Here is a 22,225-nt window from a genome sequence, read left to right as displayed (position 1 = left end):
CGGGAAGGGGGACCATCTGACCTCACCACTCCTTGCTTCTTGCATTAAAAAGAGGGAAATAAGTCATAGCGGGTGAGATCAGGCCATAGGACTTCTCCCAAGTTGAACATGTGCATTGTGCTTAGAAGTCAGAACAGCTATATCAAATGTCAATTGAGATAAAGAATATTACAAGTTAGAACGAGCCAATCATAGATACATAGACCGTTTCACTAATGCAGTCGAGTCAACCATCACATTTGTCAGATGAATAGAGTGCAATAGAAGTCTCTAACTGCCTTTTAGAAAACAGCTTAATGGTGAGTCTTTCCATCATCCAATAGATGGCAATTGAATCTTTAACTAAAATTACATTCTTTTCCTCTCAAAAAAAATTACATTCTTTTTATCGGATGAGAAAATATCTTGACAACCTCCAAGAAAGGGATTAAAAAAACCTATATAAAGGAATGCGACGTTTGCAAGAGGAGTCTGCAAAGCTCACAGCTAGGCAGATGGAAATCGCACATAGAGTCATCCAGCTCCTCCTCTTGCTGACAATTAACTTCTCTGTTGCCCAAAATGCTTCTAAAGGAGGAGCACAGGAACTCCATGTCGGGGTGATCCTTGACTTGGAGTCCATGGTTGGAAAAATAGCACAGACCAGCATTTCATTGGCTATGGAAGATTTCTATGCTATCCATCATAACTACAGCACCAAGCTAGTCCTCCACATCAGAGATTCCATGAAGGATGATGTCCGAGCTGCATCTCAAGGTAAATGTTCTGGACTTTTGATATGAGTTCACTGCATACCTTATTATGCTGAAATAGAATGGTTAAGAACTCCCGAACTTCATTCATCAACTCTGCATCTTAGGAACCAAGCCTCAGTCGTTGCCTCGTTGGGTGGGTTAGTGCAAGTGGTTATGGGTGAACCAAGCAGAAGAGCTCTACCTACAAGCACAAAGTTTGTATATTACACACCAAACCTTGATGTACTAGAACACACAATCAAAAGGTAAGCAAAACCACATATGATACCTTGAAATAAAGGAACTCCCAATTTTAGCAGAAAATCAAAGATGACCCATTTAATAACAAGTGCACTACCAAGTCCAACTACTCCCCCCATTTCTTTTTGCAAGACGTTCTAGCTTTGTCCCAAGTCAAACATCTTAAATTTTGATAAAGTCTATAGAAAAATATACTAGTAGCTATAATATCAAATTATACTATGAAGATATATATTTTGACGGATTTGATAAAACAAATTTAAGTTATAGATGTTGGTAGACTTTTCTATAAACTTGTTCAAACTTTAAGAAATTTGATTTAGGACAAAACTAGAACATCTTATGAGAAGGAACGGAGGGAGTAGTAGAATTAGGAAGCCAATGAGCATCATATAACATTACTACGTAACTGAAATTGACATTTTCACAACAAATTGTTCCCAAGATAACAGTGGGAAAGTTACTGCCTTTTTCTTCACCGGGGGTTGCATCAGTAACACAAGTGCCAGTTTTGCTGCTGTGGCAATAAGCATATTGTTGAATGTTCCAGCCTCAACTGAAAGGAGTAAAACCCTGGCTTAATTCCTGCAGGTTGCCAAAACTGGGTAAAGTGGATATTGATAAATGGAGAACAGCAAAACAAATGGCACACTCTTTGATGTGGTTTCCGAGACTGAGATATAGACTTCAAGAGAATTAACCATAAAACTGATACTAGTAATGGTGATATCTACCAACAAAAAAATGAGCCAATATAATTAATGCAGAAACTAGGAAAAATGTGACTACCTGCAAACTACATAAGGAGTAGATGTAGCAACTATTTTAATGGTTTGGACAAAAAACAACAGAACAACTGTCCATGTTTAAGTTGCATAATTGCTTGCTGTACTATTTTGTTGTATCAAGCAGCATCTGTTCCATAATATACCCTTCACGTGATCACAGACACAGTAATAAACAATTCATTATGTGCATGAGGAACTGATATTTCGGAGCCATCAAGATGAAGCAATACAATATGTGCATGATAAATTATCCTAGTTTCGAATCAGATAACTATTCTGTAGTTATCACCTAATTCGCTCTTCTATACATTGTACATGGCAACATCTCTGAAATCACACCACCCCAACATTTGGATTGCATCTGCAACTTTTTGCATGAGTGCAACTTGGAGACTCGTTTCTTCTGTTGTTGGCTTGTGGCACTGTCTTACACGTTATATTACCAGGTTTCATGTCAAATAACTGTATTCACTTATTTGTGACTTGCATATTATGAATTTCCTTTAATGTAAGATTTTTGACTAAATTTTATCTTCATATGTAATATACAGCTGTTGACCTGCTGGAAAATTACAATGTAGAAGCCATCATTGGTCCTCAGAAATCTTCACAGGCTATATTTATCTCAAAACTTGGAAATAAAAGCCATGTCCCAGTCATATCGTTCACGGCAACAAGCCCATCTCTATCATCTAAAAGTCTTCCATATTTTGTGCGAGCAACAATGAATGACTCAGCACAGGTGAATTCCATTGCCTCCATAGTTAAAACCTATGGGTGGAGAAAGGTGGTGCCTATCTATGAAGACACTGACTACGGTAGAGGAATCATGCCATTCCTAGTTGATGCCCTGCAGGAAGTCGATGCCCGTGTTCCCTACCAAAGTGTGATCCCTCTGTCAGCAACTACTGAACAAATTAGCCTAGAACTCTATAAGTTGATGACAATGCAAACAACGGTATTTGTTGTGCATATGTCAATTACCTTGGCCTCCCCCTTCTTCATAAAGGCAAAAGAAGTAGGGATGATGAACAAAGGATATGCATGGATCGTGACAGATGGAGTAACCAATCTCATAGATTCACTGAATTCTTCTGTCCTAGCATCATTGAATGGTGCCTTGGGTGTTGAGTTTTTTGTTCCGAAATCAAGGGAACTTGATGACTTCACCATGAGATGGAATATGAGGTTCCAAATTGACAACCCAACCGCACCACCATTAAAATTAAGCATCTTTGGACTGTGGAGCTATGACACAATCTGGGCAGTAGCACAAGCTGCAGAAAAAGCTGGACTTGTCAATGCCACATTTAAAACACCAGGTGTCACAAGAAAGTTAACGAGCTTGGAAACCTTGGAAACATCTAGTAATGGTGCAGAACTATTACAGGCCATCACAATGAACAAATTTAGAGGTCTCAGTGGCAATTTTGACCTTTCAGACAGGCAGCTACAAATTTTGACATTTCGAATAATAAATGTAGTAGGAAAAGGATGGAGAGAAATCGGATTCTGGACTGCACAAAATGGAATTTCGCAACAATTAAATAAAACTAGATCCGCAACAACGCATTTGGGCTCAGTGAGTAATCTAAATCCTGTGATCTGGCCAGGAGAATCCATAGAGATACCCCGGGGTTTTGAGATTCCTGTAAGCGGGAAGAAACTTCAAGTCGGTGTGTGCACAAGTGGATATCCAGAGTTTATGAAGGCCGAAAAGGATCATATCACTGGTTCAACTAAAGCAATCGGTTTTTCAGTTGATGTATTTGAAGAGGCAGTTAAGAGACTTCCTTATGCACTCCCTTATGAATATGTAATATTTAGTACTAAGAATGACGGAAGTAGCGAAGATTACAATGATTTTGTCTACCAAGTTTATCTTGAGGTATGAAAGATTTCAAGACCTGTGTATTCTCTACTTGATTTTCTTTAGTTAGTAAATAGTCGAGACCTTGAAGCATCAAACCAAACTTGCAAACATGCCATTTAACCTTAGGAGCATGGTACTGAATATTCTATTGAACGACGAAGGACGTTATAGATATTCTACAGTTATTCCATATTATTGGACTCCTTCCCTTGCTTTTGAGGAAGCTATGCATATAGGGTAGTCTCATCATCTATTTTTCGTATTTTCATGACAACCTAAGCATGATGCCACATGATTTTTTCAGTGTGTAACACCTTACATGGTAATACACTTTAGACACTAACGGGAACTCCTATTTGATGAGAGAAGACAGTACAAAAACTTATTTCACATGGCAACGACATATGGAGTGAGCAAGTGCAACTATCTATTGAGTATTGAGTGGTACCCTTAATTTAGAGTAAAATGCACCCGAGGTCCCTATTCTTTCGCGAAGGTGTCAAGTAGGTCCCTAATCTTTGAAAATGCACGTTTAGGTCCTCATTGTTTGTTAAGTGGTTCATCCCAGGTCCCTCGCATGTCAGCTCCGGCCGCATGACGTGGCTGCCACCTAGGTTTTGGGCCCACACGCCAGGCGACGACGTGGCGTTGCAATCTTACAGCCCCCTCCGCCGCCTAGCGCGTCGCCTCGTCGAACGCCAGTTAGGTGAGGAGGAGAGAGGGCCATGAAATTAGAGGAGAATAGGTGGGGGGGGGGGGTCTGTAAGATTGCAACGCCACGTCATCGCCTGACGTGTGGGCCCAAAGGCTAGGTGGCAGCCACGTCATGCAGCCACAGCTGTGCATACAGGTGAGGGACCTAGGATGAACCACTTAACAAACAATGAGGACCTAAACATGCATTTTCAAAGATTAGGTACCTACTTGACACCTTCGCGAAAGAATAGGGACCTCGGGTGCATTTCACTCCTTAATTTATTTTCCAGATTCCACATTTCACAACTACTGCTCTAGCATTCTTAGTATAAGGGGATTTAAGTTACAAATTCTTTTCTATCTCCTCAGCTAACATTTTTGTTTGGCCCTTGCAGATGTATGATATAGTCATTGGAGATATAACAATAAGATATAACCGAACTTTCTATGTCGACTTCACTCTGCCATACACAGAATCAGGAATAGCTATGGTTGTTCCAGTCAGGGATAACATAAACAAGAATACATGGATTTTCTTGAAGCCACTAGCACCTGGCATGTGGTTTGGAAGCATTGTATTCTTTATCTACACCGGTGTGGTTGTATTAGTATTGGAATTTCTAGGAAACAACAAGAATGTCCGTGGGCCAATTCCCAAACAGCTGGGGATTGTGATGTTCTTCTCCATATTTGAAGAGAGTTAGTACACTACCAGTTACTACAATATATGCATTTTCCATTTGGTGCATAAAAGTATAAAAGAGAATAGAATCCTGATGCAACTAACACAACTCCACAATTATTAACAAACGGACAATGTGTATGAGATGTCTCAAAACAGGTTTGGGTAACTTTGCATTTCTAAAAGTGTGGTAGCTTCATTACTACACTGTAGTAAACATAATACCAGATGTTTAAAACGTACTCCCTCCATTCCACAAAACACCTCGTATGATTTGTTTTCTCATTTGTTCCACAATACACCTTGTTTTTCTCTTGGTTCCTGCAACCGGCCAATAACTGCTCACTCATTTACTTTTAATCCAATATGGATGGTCAGGCACTAGAAACGAGAGTTGTCTTGGTTCAAGTGCACAAATCTATATGAGGTGTTTTGTGGAACGGAGGAAGTACTAAACAGAGGAGAAAAAGTAGTTACCATATACTATACCATGAAACAGAATTATGTTCTACTATTGACAAATTATTATGATATGGATGTTGTGGTTTCCAACTTCAGAATCAAGATGGTAAGAAAGAATTATTTATTTATTTTATCGTAATTTTTGCAGAAGAGCTTGTGCAACGATTTCTGTCCCGGATAGTTTTGATGGTCTGGCTGTTTTTTCTGATGGTACTTACATCAAGCTACACTGCGAGCTTGACATCAATGCTAACTGTACAACAGCTTCAGCCAACAGTAACAGATGTGCATGAACTCCTAAAAACTGGAGAATGTGTAGGATATCATCGTGGCTCGTACGTAAAGGGACTTTTGGAAGAACTCGGTTTTGATAAGTCAAAGATCAAGGCCTATGACTCCCCTGAAGATTTTCACAATGCACTTTCCAGAGGAAGCAACAATGGTGGTATCGCTGCTCTTGTGCATGAGGTTCCATACATTAAACTATTTCTGGCGAACCACTGCAAAGGGTATACTATGGTGGGACCAATTTATAAGGCTGCCGGTTTTGGATATGTAAGCTTAAATGCATTAGACATATATGCTTTTTTCCGCATCATATCCCTACAGAGGAAGTATATAAGTTAATCAATTTGTTTCTCACAAAAAAAATGAGTGTATACTATCATTATCTTCTTCTAATATAAACCTACTAAATTATTGTGCCTACTGCCTAATAATAATCTTGCGTTGGGGTTAAGGCCAGACAGATTACTGAATGTAGTTTTACTAACATTGATACTTCCACTTATGCTTACACAGTTTTACTTTACTTGCATCAGACAAAGCATGATCCAGCATTATCTTTTGGTGTAAACGAGTCAATAAAATGGGCATATTTCTTCCACAGGCATTATCAAAGGGAAATCCCTTACTTGGTGACATCTCAAAGGCGATCCTCAACGTAACAGGAGGGGATATTATGATTGAAATTGGGAAAAAATGGATTGGAGATCAAGACAATTGCCAGAATGTGGGCCCTGTCACTGGTTCAAGCAGACTCACCTTTGCCAACTTCAGGGGACTATTCATCTTTACTGGAGTTGCTTCAACTTCCTCCCTTTTCATAGCATTGATTACTTATTTCTACAAAAAGAAGCAGAAGTCAACAAAAATCACGTTACCCAACAAGAATCAACCAGAGGAAAGTGGAACGGACAAGGAACATACTGAGCTTCAAGAAGGAAATCAAGGAGCAAGAGTTGAACAAAATGCACAGCAAGCAGGCAGACAAGAAAATGTGCTAGAAGAACAAAGCAGTTTAGAACGGGTATCTGACACAAACTGACAAATGAGCACTGATATGTCGAACAATGGACCAAGTGTCATTTTCAGGGGCCCAAGAACTACTGGCCTGCAAGTGGAACTCATCTGAAGTTCAGTTCATTTTTAGATCCGCTGGTCTCTCAGTGAGCTCGGCTAAGCTAATATTTCAAACTGGATATTAGCAACCTTGAGCTAAATGCCTAATGTATAATAGGCATTTGAAACTTGTAACGATAGAGAACTGCAGAACATCATTTTATTTGGCTGTCCAATCTCATGTTTTGCTCAAGTAAAGCTTGATTAAACCCCAGGGGCGCTCCTCAAGAAACAGATATCTCACCTAACTGAATCCATTGTGCATTTCCAAACTGATCAGTTGAATTTTTCTAGCATGTTCAATTGTGCCATAACTCCCATATGAGACCTGCAATTTCAACAAATTATGTATGTAAGTGGCATGTGTTTTAAAAGTAAGCAAAAGTCTGAAAGCCTGCTATAGTTGTATCTAGTACACAAATGATGTGGTGTCATGATATTGGTTGAATGTAATTCATCCTCCATGAGATCAATAAGTCAATCGCTCACCCAGACAGAGCATTTACTCCAGCGAGCTCCTCAATGATAGTGTGCATCCTAGCTGATGCTGATACCTAGTAGCACCCATATAAAAAGAATCCACCAATGCATACATTCTTACAGGAACTTGACCTGGATAGTGGACACCACCTAGCTGCTCAGCATTGAAGATATCAAATTTGCTTAAGTAGTTATCCTTAATTCCCACACTTCCATGATAACTCTCTGACTTTTCATACTATGACTATGACTTCTCTTTAACTTTCTACTTGGCAGCAGCTTAGTTTTCAAGACAATATACATGAAAAGAGACACATACAATGATACAAAGATAAATAGACTCTACAAGTTAGGTGACCGAGTAAGTCAGCTTACTATCAAATTCATCAGCCTCATAATATTTTACAGCATTGTGCTCTTATGAATTACCAAAAGATTCACATACTACTCTCCTACAAAGTGCTAAGTTTATCCCTCCATGTTAGGTAGCTAAAGCGTCTTTCGTTCGTAGCACTGGGAAGAAGGGCAGCATTGTCGACAACAATATTGGAGTTATCATCGATTCTGTATGAAACATCAATTCCTTCTAGATGAAGGTGGTAAACAACGACGAGGCATGACTCAGCAGCCCGGTATTTTTCTTTGTTTCTGCGATCGTTGTCAGCTTTGCTACCGTAATTATCACCCTCGCCTTCCATGGTCACTTGGTGAGGGCGGACTCGCTGAGACAATGATCTGATGTCCCAGGAGAGCACCTCCTTGATCAGATCCTGAAACTCATCTGCTGAGGCATAGAGCGCCTGCTTTTGCTGAAATAAATTAAGTTTATCAACTTGTAAGACAGAACTGGCTTAACTGTGTATATCAATATTAAGTAAAGCATGTGCAGCAGAAAAAAGGATTGTTTTTTGTAAGAACTATCACACTTACTACATGCACCCAGCAGTTGGAAAGTGAAGGAATGAAATTCTCAGAAAAGTGAATAGACCCCACAGCTAATGCACCATCAACCTACTTGGACAAAATATCCGGCATTAGTAGATGGCAAGCAATTCAGTCAACCCAAGAGTAAATCGATTACCATTGCCATAACAAAACAACAAGTGATACTGCTGCAATGAATGTTCTAGGTAGCAAATGAACTAGTATGTGACACTTTGACAAAAGCACATTAGCTTAGCCATCACCCAAGATTCTGCCTGCTTTCAAGTATGCAGTGAGCACAGCTGAACTAGTGAAATTCAGTGTACCTTGCATGAACAAGATAGATCTACTGGATTCTCAAAATTGAGACCTTCCTCTAAAGTAATATCCCCTCCAGCTTCAAAGCAGGGAAGTTTGCCATAAAAGAAAAATGTGTAGAACAACCTAAAAGGTAAGCAATACATATTTACAGTCATGTAGATTTAGGGATATTTAAATAGGAGACATCATCATCTCAATACAGAAAAGTAGCTAATAATACGATGTACTCATATTACAGAATGATCATATTCCAAAAGGCAGAAAAATGAATAAATTGCAAATATCAAGAGAGTAATGCATGGACTGGCAAAATAGTATCTACCTCTAACCAATTAGGAATGACCGCACCTTTAATACTGTCAGAATATGGCACATATGGTTTAATATCAAGTACAGGCTGTAGATGGAGGAGCAATGTGTTAGGAAGAGTTCACAGCTGACATTACTGAAGACTGAAGTATGTCAATTAATTGTATAATGCTGGAGTACAGAAGCATCTAATACAGTACCGTGCCATCAACCAAATCTACTCCAGAAAGCAAAATTGCATGTCCAGCCACTGCCTCTACCTAGAAAAAGCTCAAGTAGAAATATAAGAAATAAAAAGGCACAGTGGAACGCTAAACAAGAATAATCAAAATACACAATAGTCCAATCAAATAAAAAATCAAACCACACAGTATATGCTACATGTTTATACGGAGGTATACGATTCAATTCCTATCAAAATACAACCAACATATTATCTTTTCTTATAGCTGAAGTGACAGCGTGGCATATATTGCAGAACTGGTCACAATACATCCTCTCCCGATAGGTGTATCATCCCTGCGTGGATATCTCTAGTGAAAAAGATGTCCTTCCACACAGTGTAGGAAAAAAAACATAATGGTAGCTATGTTCATTCAGATCACTCTCTAGAAGTTCACAAATGCTATCAATCCTAAAAATAAGTGGGGTTAGTCATGGTGTCCCTCAGTCACCAAATAGCAATGGTATTTGGATATATACACTGAACTGTTTCAGATGGCACTTCCATTCCGTCCTTATGTGGCACAGGCTATAGGGACGATAAGAAGATGTGGCTGGATCCTAGAAAGATGATTATAAGTCATGACTTACCTTTGCTACACTGAGTCCAATTGGATTAGGGCGATGCGGAGATCTAGTTGCCAAAACCCCCATCTTGCCCCCTTTCAGTCTAGGTACTCTCACCTTCCACAAAATAGAATAATGCCCTACTTCAGCTCCAGATCCACAATAACATTCAGAACAACAATTTTTTCAATCAAGAACCAAAACTAACTAAAAGCCAAGAACAAATCACACCTTTGCTTTTAGCTTGGACCTAGCAGGGTCTTTCCACATTTTCTCAAGATCAGTGTTCAGATGGAACACATAGAGGATCCAGCAATGCGAGTAAGTAGCGAGCCCCTCTAGCGCTTCAGCTGCGACACGGGCTGGATTAATCGCCACAGTTGCTCTTGCCAGAGGCACCACCAAAGGCTGTCTCGGCGTACCGTTCCTGCAGAATCAATAGCCATACACATGAACACCAGATGCCTTCACATACATCACTAGCTCTTACAAATCAAGTTAACCCAATGATAGAGGTGCACCTAGTGGAGAAGCAGGACTGCACAGTGCCTATCGGCGCCATTGGGTACGATGCTGGCGCTTTGGCCGGCTTCACCAAACCCGGGCTCGCCTCCTGCTCGCTCAGAGCCCTCCGTAATGACTGCAAGAAGCAAAGCTAAGCAATATGAGGCGAAATGAGCAAATTTGACTAGCGGACCTTCGAGGAGGGCCGACCTGCTGAGTTCGTATCCTGCCGCGGCGCTCTGCTGCAGCCTTCTCCACGGCGTTGGCCAGGGAGTCCTCTAGCTCCCGGACCCGCGCGGCCAAGTGGTCGCATTTGCGCCTGTAGAGCAGCCCTGCAGAGGTAGGTGGGTTAGTGAGGATGGAGAGGCAAGTGTTGGACACCTGAATATACGAAACAAAGGAGCCCGAAGAGAGTGAGAGCACCTGAGAGGACGGCCGCGGCCCCGGCGGCGGCGGCGACAAGGGCGGCGAGGCACAGCGACCGTCCCATGGAAAGGGCCAGGCTTGATGCAGGATGAAATGGGCCGAAATTAGCAATGTTGTTGTTCTTGACCCGATTCGTCCTAGAAAAAAAGGAAGAACATAACCTAACCTAAACATAAAAAATATTCCTCCGTCCAACAAACAAACAACAAACAACAATGTCTTAATTTTAACTAAATTTAAATTCATCTATATACTAAATCATGTCTAGATACATTCAAATTTTGACAAATTTAAAATATCTTTTGTTGGACGAAGTGAGCATGTACCTCATGATTAGTTTCTCACAGTCTCAATAATCGTCTGGAGTAGTTGCCAAATTATAGCGATGTCTTACAGAACTATGCAATATATGCCACATGGTGTGTCCCCGTGCCATGTTGATAACAGTTATCACGGTGAGACAATCAAATGCACTACTCACATGTTGGATATGCATGTAGGTCTTTCACGAGCGTCAAAGCCTTGCAACACGCCATGGAGAGTTGGTGGATCGATTTGGTCCTCAAAAGTTAATTGCCTCCACCAAATGAGTAGATATAGTCATATGGGATCTGAAACTCCCCATCGTGTGTCGCTTTTCTATGCGTTGTGCCCATCAAATTGCCCATATCATGACTAAGACGTCGATGAACTCCTTCCCTTTCAAGGTGGCGCTCAACGAGAAAAGCCAAAGCTATCTTGCATTGGCTCGTCATTTCAGATCCGTTTGTGATCCCAAGTGAACCAAACAAACAAAACTGGGCCTTGCGCTCGGCCGCTCGGGAGTCGCCATCCATGCTCTAGACCCTAAAGTACTACTGGCATTGATGAACGCTTGGATGTTATTCAAGTTGCTCTTGTGGATGTGCGTAATAATTGTTCTGATCAATAAAGCGGTAAACTTGATCTGAAGGTTTGCCTCTTCTCGTTGGGCACTGCCCCAGCTTGACTCGTTACTTCTGATCCCTCTGCAATCCCAAGTGAATCAAACAAACAGAAATGGGCCTTGCACCTAAGCTTAGCCGCTTGGGAGCCTCCATGTCGTGGACCTGGCCCTACTAGGAAATGTAATCAGCGGCATTGCTTCCCAAATGAAATCCATCCCCCGGTCTCGTGTAGACCTCATGAAGAATATTTAGAGTGTGTCCAACAAAAATACTATTGGTTTGTTTGGATTGATCGAACCATGGATTTTATTCAAGTTGCTCTTGTGGATGAGTGTAATCGTAGTTCCTAATCAATAAAGCTATCATAGCGGTGCTCCCTAAAACAGGTACTTGTGTTTGTTTGGGCCAGAGCTCCACAGCTGCAGCTCCCAAAATCAGTTGTGACTGCCTGTTGCGGCTAGAAAGTTGGAGTTGTCTGATTACTGTTTGTTTGTCGGCTGATACATTTGTAGCTGCAGTTGAAATGTGTTGAAATGACCTAAATTACCCTATAGTTACGTGGATTGGGTATAAGCGTCTTGCCATGCTCCTCGTCGTTGGTCGCTACCGGGTAGTCATCGTACTCAACGATGACGTGTCTCCAAGAGGACCGAGGGTGAGGCCACCACCTCTTCGCGGCGGTGGTAGTAGGTCCGGCGGCCCAGGTCGCGACAACAGGGAAAAGAGCTTTTGTTCCTCCTGCCGAAGGAGGGCGCCGGCCACCGGCGATCAGCATGGTGGCAGCTTGTGGGGGTGTTGGGGAGAAGGAGCCCTATTTTTTTGTCGCTCAGGGTAGAAAAGAAGAGAATTGAACATATTGTCCAGGACAATATGTGCGTAATACGGAATTTGGTGGAAGTGTAAACCAATAAAAATATGATTTTGGAGCCAGAGCTGCCTGAAGAAGCATCGATTTGGTACCTTCCGATCGGATTTTATTTTTTGAGACGGCTCCTGTGGAGCGACTACGTGAAGCTAGCCCAAAATTGTTTGGCCTCCAGCTTTTATACATCAAAAGTTATTGGAGCAGCTGCTAGAAGTTGAGGTCCACGACGACGACATCACAATGGACTTATAACGAAGGAGAACACGAACGTGAATTTCGCACCCAGGACCCTTGATGGACTGTTGTCACATGGAATCATGCGCGTTCGAAAAGGTTGTTGCCAGATGGAATCTGTCCCAGTACATGGCATAGAATAGTAGCAATACTGGGCCATTTGAGGTAGATTCCTAGGCCATTTGAGATGGGTTCCTGTACCATGGTAGGTGGGCCCTCTCAACCACATAAATATATTATTTTCCATCCGGATCCATTCCCTCACCAGCCCAACCGCGCACCTCTCGATACGGTCTTCGTCGAGATCCTGTCAGCCCGCTCGGTTCTCAGCGGCACGTCGGGCGCGGCGGATGCGGATTCTATTTGCGGTCGCGGCGGTCTGGTGCGCCGTGTGCGGGCGGCGGATCCGGATTGCATTGCGGAGTTGCATGGCGGTGGCCTGAGGACGGGCCCTCCTCTTGGAACGTGTAAAATCTTGGATTTTTACAAAGTTAAATTATCGAGTTAAGTACTCGAGATATATCTTGTTAGCGAAAAGATGAGCCAGAAAGTTTCGTTTATAGAAAAGTATATCCTTATTATGGTTTAATCATACTGCTAGTTTGATCACACCGGCTAGGGGGCAGTGTCGGTTGAACCTCGGTCATGGTGATAACCATATATGTGTGTGGACTATTGGTTTCTTGTGCATTTCGCTTACTCATGTTTGTGATTCATGTTCTCTAGAATTTCTGAACCCGATATAATAATAGTAATCCTTAAGACTCGCATTAGAGTAATTAGTTGAATCGACAAGAGATAAATTAGTTATTGTATCGATGAGTTGATTGTGTGTGTTGTGCCGTGTTGCTACCTAGTTAAAACTTGATTGTGCATCCTATATCCCAAAGAATTTTGGCGTATATGCATACGTATTTGGAACTAAATTAATTAGACTGTAACCATAAGAAATAAACCGTACTCGTTTTACTATACCTATCAGCCGTAAAAAGTTAAATTGGTGCATTGAACTTGAACCAAAGCTCAAATTAGCCACTCGACTAGATAATTTGGAAACACAAACTAGCAGGGTTGGCACAGCAAGTCAAACCATGACGGGGAGAGCCACGTAGCATAGCTAGGACACGTTGTGGTCTGGTCGATCTGTGAAAATACCATGAGTGAACCAACAGAGTAGAAAAGAAAAGAAAATAGAAAAGGGAGGAGACTACGATCTTATCCTTCTCTGGTTCTTACCGCCGCAGGAATTCCCCACACAAAGCACCAAGCTCGGTGCCATGGTTGTTCTAGGAAAAATCACCAGAGATCATGAGGGGGGTAGACCACATGACACACATAGCCATCGACATCAACACCCCACCGAACCAAAGCTCTGAACCATGGCTGTCTCGAAGGGCCAGTGGCCGATCTTTATTAAGAAAAAAGAAAAAAACAGTTATAGTTACAAGGATTACATGAAGACGAAGGTCCTGCGACTGTTCCAGATTACAACACCACAGAAGCAACAAGCTTAACAGAGTGGACAACAGAGCAAGCGAAATAGTCACAGGGCTAAGAGCATAGTCACACAACCGGCCGATCTGCAAGACTGAAGACCCTCCGTGATCAGGTCAAACACACGATCGACGGAGCTGGCAACACGCTGAAAAGCGTCGAAGTCGACTCCTTGCCGTCAGCCACCAGCCTTCAGTGTTATGGAACTGGTCTCCCGTTAAAAAGTGGTGGTTCTTTGGAGTAGGCTGTGAGACCCAAGCGGCCCAGGAATGCAGCGGCCCGTTATCCTTCCACCGTTGGAAGCGGGCAGTGGTTGCTGCTCTGTGAAGCCAGCCTCACGCGGTGCCTGCCGCTCTAGGATCCGTGAGGCCCAGCTCTCGCACAGGCCCCAGCAGATCCACTACGCAACTTGGAAAGGGTGGGCCATCAGTAGCATTACCGGCCCAGGTTCACATCCATACATCAAAGTCCACGCCACCCTTAATGCCCCCACTCGGGTTACAAGCTCACGCTAACGAGCTCGGCGCCATGCTAATCTTCTCTGGATCGTTCCAATTTTATCGGATGTCCCCGAAGGAAAATCCGATATGGCTGTCCCTGAGAAGGTGAAGTATCAGGGGAGAGAGAGAGGGAACCAGCAGGGGCTGAAGGAGATGGTGCAGCAGGGAGAAGTTGATGCAGGTGGAGAAGAGGACCACACCGGCGCCGTTCCAGGCGTCAGATCGAGGCGGCGGTGGCGCCTGAGGCAAGGCTTGGGAGATTGGGAGACCAAGAGAGAGAGAGATTCTTGAGGCTTCAAACAGGGCATCCTCAAATTCCCCAACCAAACCGGTGAGACGTTGTACTTAGGACCAGTACTGAATGAAATCGATTTCTTGCTTGCTTGTCTGCTGACTGATGCTTGGTTAAGAAAGATAGGATTGGGAGGGGAGAAGACTCAATATCTCCATAGGATTTAATAGGAAACTATGATTCTGTTCTTAGCAAATTTCATACCGAACCTGTGTATATAGATACACCATACACATATGCACACAGTTCAGATTTAGGCCTTAATAAACAAGGGAGTTAATTAGAGCAATACCAGGTTCCATTTGGGGATACAGAGGGGAAGATTTGTACTCCTGCACCACAAGTTCATCTTCTAGGAAGGGAACTAAGTTCCAGGAAACCAACCGCAGATCAAAGTGTCAGTGTATCGACAACAAGGTTCACGTATATACCATCTTAATTACTGAACCTTGTATAGGCATAATAAACTGAAGCATGATTTTGATTGAATCCTCTATACAGGAACCTTTAAAATCAACTTAAACCTAGTTGGTCTAGCCTCTGAATCTATCAATTCAATAGAACTATTCATGCCATGGCTTAGCACATGAGAACCTCTGGAATTTAATCCACCGGGACATGAAGGTTTGTAGCTCCAAGTTCTCCACTTAAAACTATAAGATAATAATAAGTCATCTGAAGATTGGTATATATGTTAGTCTCTTCTTCTCCCTAGTTCATACTTGAGTTATACACTATTTAGTAGCACACAAGATCTGATACCTAAAACTCATCCATGAAGCAGAATTCAATTTGCATAAGTTTCCGGGAGAGGTCGACTTCGAAAGTTTGCTTATCTGTGGTATTGTGTGAGATTCTGCTATCATCAGTAGAGTAGTTACTGAAGCCTGGATTGAACTAGCTGACATACTTCTGTACCAACCAAGTTGATTGTAGCCCGTGCATCTGCGTTGTGTTTTGTATGCCATGCGGTGTGTTTCTCATTTGGATTTCATTTACTCTCTCCAGTTTGACTCTACTTTGGAACTCTTGGTGTTCAACATTGATCTGGATGATTTTTTGATGATCTTCCGGGTATCTCAGGCAAGTCCAGTCCTTGTTCATGTCTGATGATTACTTTATATCAAAGTTTTGCAAAGTATTCTACTGGTTTCACTTGCATCAAAATAAAAGTTTACTTTCTAAATAATATGCATGGATCTTGTTAATCGACTCTTCAGTCGGTGAACTATTATGGCTGGTAGTCGAACCTGTTTTGGAGGCTGTCAAGCCTGGCTTTCATGCCATTGGAAGATGGGTCGGCTATGTTGTTGTTCTCAACAACAATTAGAATAAGGTGTGCCAATGCTCGATGACACAAGTGCGGGTATAAAACAAGGACGTGTACGCTTGGACAAGTTGACACGTCGATATTTTTTGAATAGGTTCGGTCGACCCTGCGGGTGCGACTTAATCCTATGTTAGGAAAGGCTTCGAGGGGGTTGTTAGCCAAGGGCTTGGGCCGATCGGATCTTCCCAAGACACCTTTGGCGAGAGGTTTGTCGGGGCCGCCTCGTACTTGGACCGAAAGCGTCTTTCCAAATATCGAGGTTAGGATACCCTCGGAACTCTAACCCAACCCCTTCTCTTTCGAGCCCGTGCCAACCAAGGTTAACTCGGAGCCTCAAAACTAGAGTCCCCTAGAAGGCTTCCTCGAGGCCGATCGACTTTCAGTCGAGAGCGGCGTGCGAGAGCGAACCTTAGAGGGAGCACTCTAGCCCTCTCCCCTTGAGTTTATTCAAGTGAGAGTGAATGGTACATGCCCCCATGGGGGTATTTATAGCCTAGGGGTCGATGACAAATGACCATGGCTACCCTTGAGGGAGAGAGAAAAGTGGGGGCAAAATGGTAAAAGAGTTCCTTTGGTCCATTAGCTTTTGTGTGCACCATGAGAGGGAAGAGAGGGATGGTCCATGGTCCACCATGGACCAAAAGCCTCATCCCACACCTTTCTTCCCCCTACTCTAGTTCATTTGACCCTTTGACCATGGCATGAGAGGATTGACTTGTTTACTTGTCTTCCTTTGCCACGTAGGATTGACCGCGCCACGTGGACATCTTGACTTGTGCTTGGGAAACGTTGACTTGGTCGTCGCCACGTAGGATTTACGGCCCGGTCCATATAAGGATTTTATTTTACTACAACAGTAGCCCTCTTGAGCTGGAGGCATTGAGAATGCCTTTGGGTCCACCTTCGATGCGAGACCTTTGATCCCTTTTCTCGTTCTTGGATTCACGATGGTACCTTGGATGGATTCCCTGGCGGGCTCCCTTGTGAGAAACGGAGGTACTTGGTGTTTTTCCTGCAAAGAACAGGATCCTTGGAGGCGTTGCGGGGAAATTCCATGCCCACGGCGAATTTCTCTGCGAGAAATCGAGTTTCAAGGGGTATTTTAGCAAAAACCGGAACCTTAGGGGCCTCTCTGTGAGAAATCCGGTGTCGCACCAGTGGCACCCAGGGTACCACCGTTGCCCAACACGTGGGTCGCCTCACTTGCTCCCCGCAAGGACGGCACCCCGGGCAGCCACCAGCCCGGCAGGACTAGCCGGGCTGCGGGGGTTGCCCCGGATGGCAGCGTGAAAGTTCCCGTCAGGGCGCCCCCCGGGAAGGTCACTTGCCGGGGAGGGTGTTCCCTGGCGCAGGCGCTTACAACAGGGCCGGCGCCCAATGCAAGCAGAGTATTGGCGCCACGTGGCCGCCCGGCAGGCTCCTCTTGTGCAGGGCTGGTCAGGGCGCGGAGTATGGCACAAGCAAGCATTAAATGCTCAGATAGAAGGGTGGTTCCCTGTCTAGTCAGCCTACAGCGAGTGGCTCACAGTGAATCTAAGGCACCTACCGCCCTAGCTAGAACACTTGGCACCATGCATGCATGCCAACGCAGCAAGGGCAAGCTGCTTAGGGTCTTTGCTCGACACTTGTCCCCCATGCACCGAGACACCTGTGGTATTCCCTTGAGTATAACAGGAGGACCATCGCCTTCAGTCGGGGGGGGGGGGGGTTCGGTTCTTTCTAGGTTACACTCCAGTAGAGTTTGAGTAGGAGTCTTTAGCCCAGAAGTAGCAAGTAGCCACTTAGCAGAAAGGGGAAGACAACACCCGGGGGCTCCCCCGGCAACCTGTAAACACCTGTTCATTGGCTAATATAAACTCAGAAGCAGGACGTAGGGTTTCACACCTCCGGGTGGCCCAAACCTGGGTAAACAAGCTTGTGCATTGTACGCTCGTCATTGGCCTCGCCGGCGATCGCCGGAGCGATCCCCAACGCCCACTGCCGAACCAAAAAGGGGGTGCCTCGCATCCCTGGTGTCTAAGCCCCGGATTACGACATCTGGCGCACCAGGTAGGGGCCGCGTGCGGAGAGCTCGCCGATGACCGCCGGTGCCAACATCTGCAGCTACATCAGATTCATCTCCTCCGATGACAGAACCCATCGCTATGCCTCCCAAGCGGGCTGGCGACCCTCGGATCGACCCGCGTGGTGCCCCAGCGGCGCACACACGATCACACGACGTGCAGCCCACGTCGCAAGGCCAGGAGAACCCTGAGCCCTCCCGGGTGCAGCAGTAGTCGCAGCTGCCACCTCTGCCTCCTCGGTCGTCGGCGGACAACCGGCTGAGGGGGCCAGTGCGGCGAGGCGAGGCGTGCGCGCGGGCGCGGTGCCGACGCGGCACTGCTGGGACCGGGCGCGCAGGCATTCCATCGAACGCCTGGAGGGCGCGGGTGGCAGCCCGCCCTATCGTCCTCTTCCCTTTTTCTCCTGTCGTTTTTTTACGCGGGTGGGCCGAGGAGCGAGTGGGCCTGCGGCCCGTGGAGCTGCGGCCTCTTCTTTTTTGTTTTTGCGGCGCGGGATGGGGGCTTTGGCTCCAGGCCCGTAGCTTCCCTTCTTCTGCCGATTCTTTTCGTAACCTAACCTTATTTGGTTAATCCTTGGCGGATCTTTTTTTGCAGGTGAGATGGCGGGACCCGACGTCGAGTGTCCGGTTGGTGAGCCGCCGAGGGGGTCTGCCGCGGCGCAGCTTGCAGCGAACCGACCGTCGCGGAAGAAGAAGGTCTACTTCCGCCCTCGTGGTGGCCCTCCCTTGGTTCCGACAGTGCCGGTGGATGGCAGAGGTTGGGCACACGACCACCTTCTCCCTTCGTCGATGAGCCCCGAGAATCTTGCCCAGCTGGAGGAGGCGGGATACTTCCCCAAGGGGGACGGTATCCTGCCCGATGGTGAGGAGGTGAGGCTCGACCAGCGGCGGCGTCCGGGATGCATCGTAGCATTCTCGGCTTGGTTCCACGCCGGCCTGTGTGTGCCTGTTCACCCCTTCTTGCTGGAGTTCCTGGAGACGTACGGCATCGAGTTGGCCCAGCTTCAACCGTCGACGATCGTGAGGTTGAACGTTTTCAGGTGGCTGTGTGAGACGGCGCTTCACGAGGATCCTTCGATGAAGCTTCTACTCTTCTACTTTACCGTGGAGGTGAGGGCTCTGCTCACTCCGGACGGCTTTGCTCTGAGCGACTTTGGTTCGGTGAACCTGAGGCTTCGTTCCTGCTTTGGGGATGACTTCGTGCTCATGCCGGGGAAGAGTGCGGAGAAGTTGTTCGTCAAGATACGCCCGTTTTACTGAACACGGGTCAAACCCACCCGAAACTAAAATTGGACTCGGACTCGGGTCCGAAACTGACTCGAACTCATTCTCTTTTTTTTTCTTTCTTTCTTTCCTTTTTTTTTCTTTCCTTTTTTTTCAACTTTCCAAATAACTTGATCTCTAAACAAAATTCGATCTATGATGAAACACTTTCCAAAAGCACTCCTTATTGGACTCGGACTCGAACTCGTGGCTGAAAACTATTACTTGCTGACTCGATGTAGAACTCGAAGAGGGACTCGGTGTAGGACTGGAAGAGCGACTCGGTGTAGGACTCGATGAGGGACTCGGTGTAGGACTCAAAGAGGGACTCGGTGGAAGATATGGTGGCGGCGGGAGATTATGGCGGTGGTGTGGCAGAAAGTTTGGCGGCGGAAGATTGATGAAGGAAACCTGCGTCACACGAAGAACAAGAAAACCAAAAGCAAGTTCGATCTACTAGAAAAAATCTGAAAAAATGATCCAATCTAATCCAGCAACTCGACACGATTAATGCAGCAAAGATTCAACAATGCAAATACTAAAGTGAAAATTGCAAGGCTCAGATTGGTTCTAGGACAAGGTAACTAATTCTAATTTTTATTTGGCTTTTTCTGGACGATAGGTAAAAACAGATCTAAACTACGGATAAACTGGAAAAATCTCACCGAGCAACCTTAAGCTCTGATACCACGTGATACGGGTGCGGGTGGCCTGATCTTTCGATGAGATTGATAACTCTCGATTTGGGTAGGAGGTGACGTTGACGAACCGACTACGGCCTAGGAGGCAGCGCCTTAGCAATCGATACACCAACTCTAAAGGGTTATTGATCACGCGGGGGCACGATCAACCTGACCACGAAGGTCTTTGTTCCTGCAAGCAATCGAAGAACAAGCAAGAACAAGATAAATAGCGGATGCAATCTAAAATTGCGAGTATACTATATCAAACCAATGTCTCAATGAGACGATAAGTTGGAGTCTTGACGACGGTAAAACAGGTGGTCTAACCGACACACGCGATTACACGAAAGTAGCAAAGATGGCTAAACTTTATCTAATCAAAACCCAAGGCTCCTTAGGGGGGCTCATGGGGTATATAAAGGAGGAGGGAGAGATTTTTTCGTCCACCTTGAGCAAGGAGGCCGAAATCCAACTCTATCTCTAACTTTCCTAACAAACTACAACTCTTTAGGAAACAGAAAAACAGATCCGTCAGCTTGTTTTGTCCGTCACGGTCAGCACGAGTCGAATCTCTTGATGGGGCCAGATCCGTTGGAAAGGTCTTGTAATTACCTTTCCAACAAGTACTTGTTTGCTTGATTTGGACTCCGGATGCGGCCTGGGTGATTAAAACAAATTCGGGTCTCCTGGCAGCTCGGACCCGAATCGGATTCAACTTTAATTCGTGATATCTTTCTCTAGCAAGCTCCGAATCATGTGCCGTTTGATTTGTTGGAAAGTACACTTGAAATCCTTCCCTGTCAGCTGTATGAATGCTTGATTCTTGTTGGCCCTCCCATTCGCCTCCATCGTATCTCATCTTGACCTTGGACTTGAAAAGTTCAATAAGATGCCTACATAATAAGATTACACAAGATATTAGCTCCGCCTCTTTGCAAGTAACATATTGAAAACATTTTGTAATTGAATTCACCTGATTATAATTATTAGAGACACCAACAATTAGGGTTCTAATGGTCGTATCCATGGTTAGCATGTCCATATCAACTTTCGTGACGCTTCATGATGAGGAGCCGTCCGAGGTCCGAGATTGGGATCCCTCGATCTTTCCGTCCTCCACAGCTTGTCACCGCACGTGAGTGGCGCCCCTCTCCGCTTTGTGCTTTACTTGTTTTCCCTTGTGAAGGTACTTAACAATTTTGGCTTGTCTTTTTTCAGCGACGTTTTCCGAGGAGAGGGCGGCGTTGTGGGCCGCGCAGCTGATAGGTCAGTAAGGCGGACCAGAGCACCGCGACTACGAGACCAAGATCAGCGAAGGGGGATGCCACAACATCATCGCGAGGTGCTTTGGGAAGATATGGTGGTGTTGGTGCGATAGGACCCGAAGCTTGGTCGCCTTCTCCGAGTGGGCGATCGCTACTCCCGCTTGTCCACACCGTCGATGTTGGCGGTGGGGTCCAAGTTGCGGGACTCTTGTGGGAAGGCGAAGGCGGGAACGGCGGTGCTGGGCTTGGTGGTGCCTGTCGCGCCGGTTCCCAAGATACCTCGTCTGTCGAGTGGATGCAAGAGGAAGGCTCCCCCGACTCCTTCTCCTTCTCTTGACTACGCCCCGGTGGATTCGGCGGATCCTGTCGTGGGCGAGTCGAGGTGCCCCCTGAGGGTGACCTTGGACCTGCACATGAAGGGGAAGATTGGACTTGAACAAGTTCTTCCTCCTTCAAGTCACGAGGTTGAGGCTTTCACTTGCGAGAAGGGGCTTCGACTTTGTAGCGACTCAGTGGTGGAGTTGTCGACGGGAGCCAGTGGTGTGGGCGTCCAGGTGTTCTCCATTGGTCGCGAGCGTCCCGAGGAGGATGCTCCTACCTCGGGTGAGTGCCCTTCTCTTTTGGTCACGTCATTCTTTTTCCGAATGATTTTGACATGATC

At 45.2% G+C, this 22,225-nt stretch overlaps 3 protein-coding genes and 1 long non-coding RNA gene across 6 annotated transcripts; 2 read left to right on the top strand and 2 right to left on the bottom strand.

Annotated features, from left to right (window-relative positions):
- Positions 1-149: 149 nt before the first annotated feature.
- On the top strand, positions 150-7,106 carry LOC100835263 (glutamate receptor 2.2). 2 transcript variants are annotated; one of them, XM_024454780.1, is made up of 5 exons: positions 150-756; positions 2,335-3,671; positions 4,748-5,051; positions 5,645-6,051; positions 6,318-6,573. In XM_024454780.1, exons 1-5 carry the CDS (start codon positions 450-452, stop codon positions 6,441-6,443), a joined length of 2,481 nt encoding a protein of 826 aa, XP_024310548.1. In that variant the 5' UTR covers positions 150-449; the 3' UTR covers positions 6,444-6,573. The 2 variants fall into 2 exon arrangements, with proteins under 2 accessions (XP_024310548.1, XP_003576549.4); XM_003576501.4 differs by having other exon boundaries at positions 156-756; positions 6,386-7,106.
- Positions 752-2,910, bottom strand: LOC112268735. 2 transcript variants are annotated; one of them, XR_002960133.1, is made up of 3 exons: positions 2,768-2,910; positions 1,024-2,659; positions 752-936 (listed from the first exon to the last, which is right to left on the bottom strand). It is a non-coding gene; the product is annotated as an uncharacterized LOC112268735 (long non-coding RNA). The 2 variants fall into 2 exon arrangements; XR_002960134.1 differs by having other exon boundaries at positions 752-1,580; positions 2,343-2,659.
- A 76-nt stretch (positions 7,107-7,182) lies between the features above and the next one.
- Positions 7,183-10,787, bottom strand: LOC100834955. The gene is made up of 10 exons (XM_024454781.1): positions 10,648-10,787; positions 10,435-10,556; positions 10,242-10,360; positions 9,952-10,147; positions 9,745-9,837; positions 9,132-9,191; positions 8,945-9,019; positions 8,308-8,388; positions 7,387-8,186; positions 7,183-7,225 (listed from the first exon to the last, which is right to left on the bottom strand). Exons 1-9 carry the CDS (start codon positions 10,712-10,714, stop codon positions 7,830-7,832), a joined length of 1,170 nt encoding a protein of 389 aa, XP_024310549.1. The 5' UTR covers positions 10,715-10,787; the 3' UTR covers positions 7,183-7,225; positions 7,387-7,829.
- Positions 10,788-14,633: 3,846 nt separating this feature from the next.
- On the top strand, positions 14,634-19,986 carry LOC106866600. The gene is made up of 3 exons (XM_014901950.2): positions 14,634-15,000; positions 15,970-16,044; positions 18,949-19,986. The coding sequence occupies exon 3, from the start codon at positions 18,954-18,956 to the stop codon at positions 19,611-19,613; it is 660 nt and encodes a 219-aa protein (XP_014757436.1). The 5' UTR covers positions 14,634-15,000; positions 15,970-16,044; positions 18,949-18,953; the 3' UTR covers positions 19,614-19,986.
- Positions 19,987-22,225: the final 2,239 nt, after the last annotated feature.

Source organism: Brachypodium distachyon, chromosome 4 (assembly GCF_000005505.3).
Source record: "Brachypodium distachyon strain Bd21 chromosome 4, Brachypodium_distachyon_v3.0, whole genome shotgun sequence".
NCBI lineage: Eukaryota > Viridiplantae > Streptophyta > Magnoliopsida > Poales > Poaceae > Brachypodium > Brachypodium distachyon.
The sequence above is the reverse complement of the archived record's forward strand: the minus strand, read 5'-3'. Positions and strand labels throughout refer to the sequence as shown.

What these genes read in the sequence shown, in the direction of transcription:
- LOC100835263 (XM_003576501.4), top strand. Translation starts at nt 450, where the DNA reads ATGCGACGTTTGCAAGAGGAGTCTGCAAAGCTCACAGCTAGGCAGATG. An exon ending in TGTCCGAGCTGCATCTCAAG is followed by an intron (nt 757 to 2,334) that starts GTAAATGTTCTG and finishes TGTAATATACAG; the next exon opens with CTGTTGACCTGCTGGAAAAT. An exon ending in CTTCTCCATATTTGAAGAGA is followed by an intron (nt 5,052 to 5,644) that starts GTTAGTACACTA and finishes TAATTTTTGCAG; the next exon opens with AAGAGCTTGTGCAACGATTT.
- LOC100834955 (XM_024454781.1), bottom strand. Translation starts at nt 10,714, where the DNA reads ATGGGACGGTCGCTGTGCCTCGCCGCCCTTGTCGCCGCCGCCGCCGGG. An exon ending in GGTCCAAGCTAAAAGCAAAG is followed by an intron (nt 9,838 to 9,951) that starts GTGTGATTTGTT and finishes ATTTTGTGGAAG; the next exon opens with GTGAGAGTACCTAGACTGAA. An exon ending in TTGGACTCAGTGTAGCAAAG is followed by an intron (nt 9,192 to 9,744) that starts GTAAGTCATGAC and finishes AGCTTTTTCTAG; the next exon opens with GTAGAGGCAGTGGCTGGACA.
- LOC106866600 (XM_014901950.2), top strand. Translation starts at nt 18,954, where the DNA reads ATGGCGGGACCCGACGTCGAGTGTCCGGTTGGTGAGCCGCCGAGGGGG.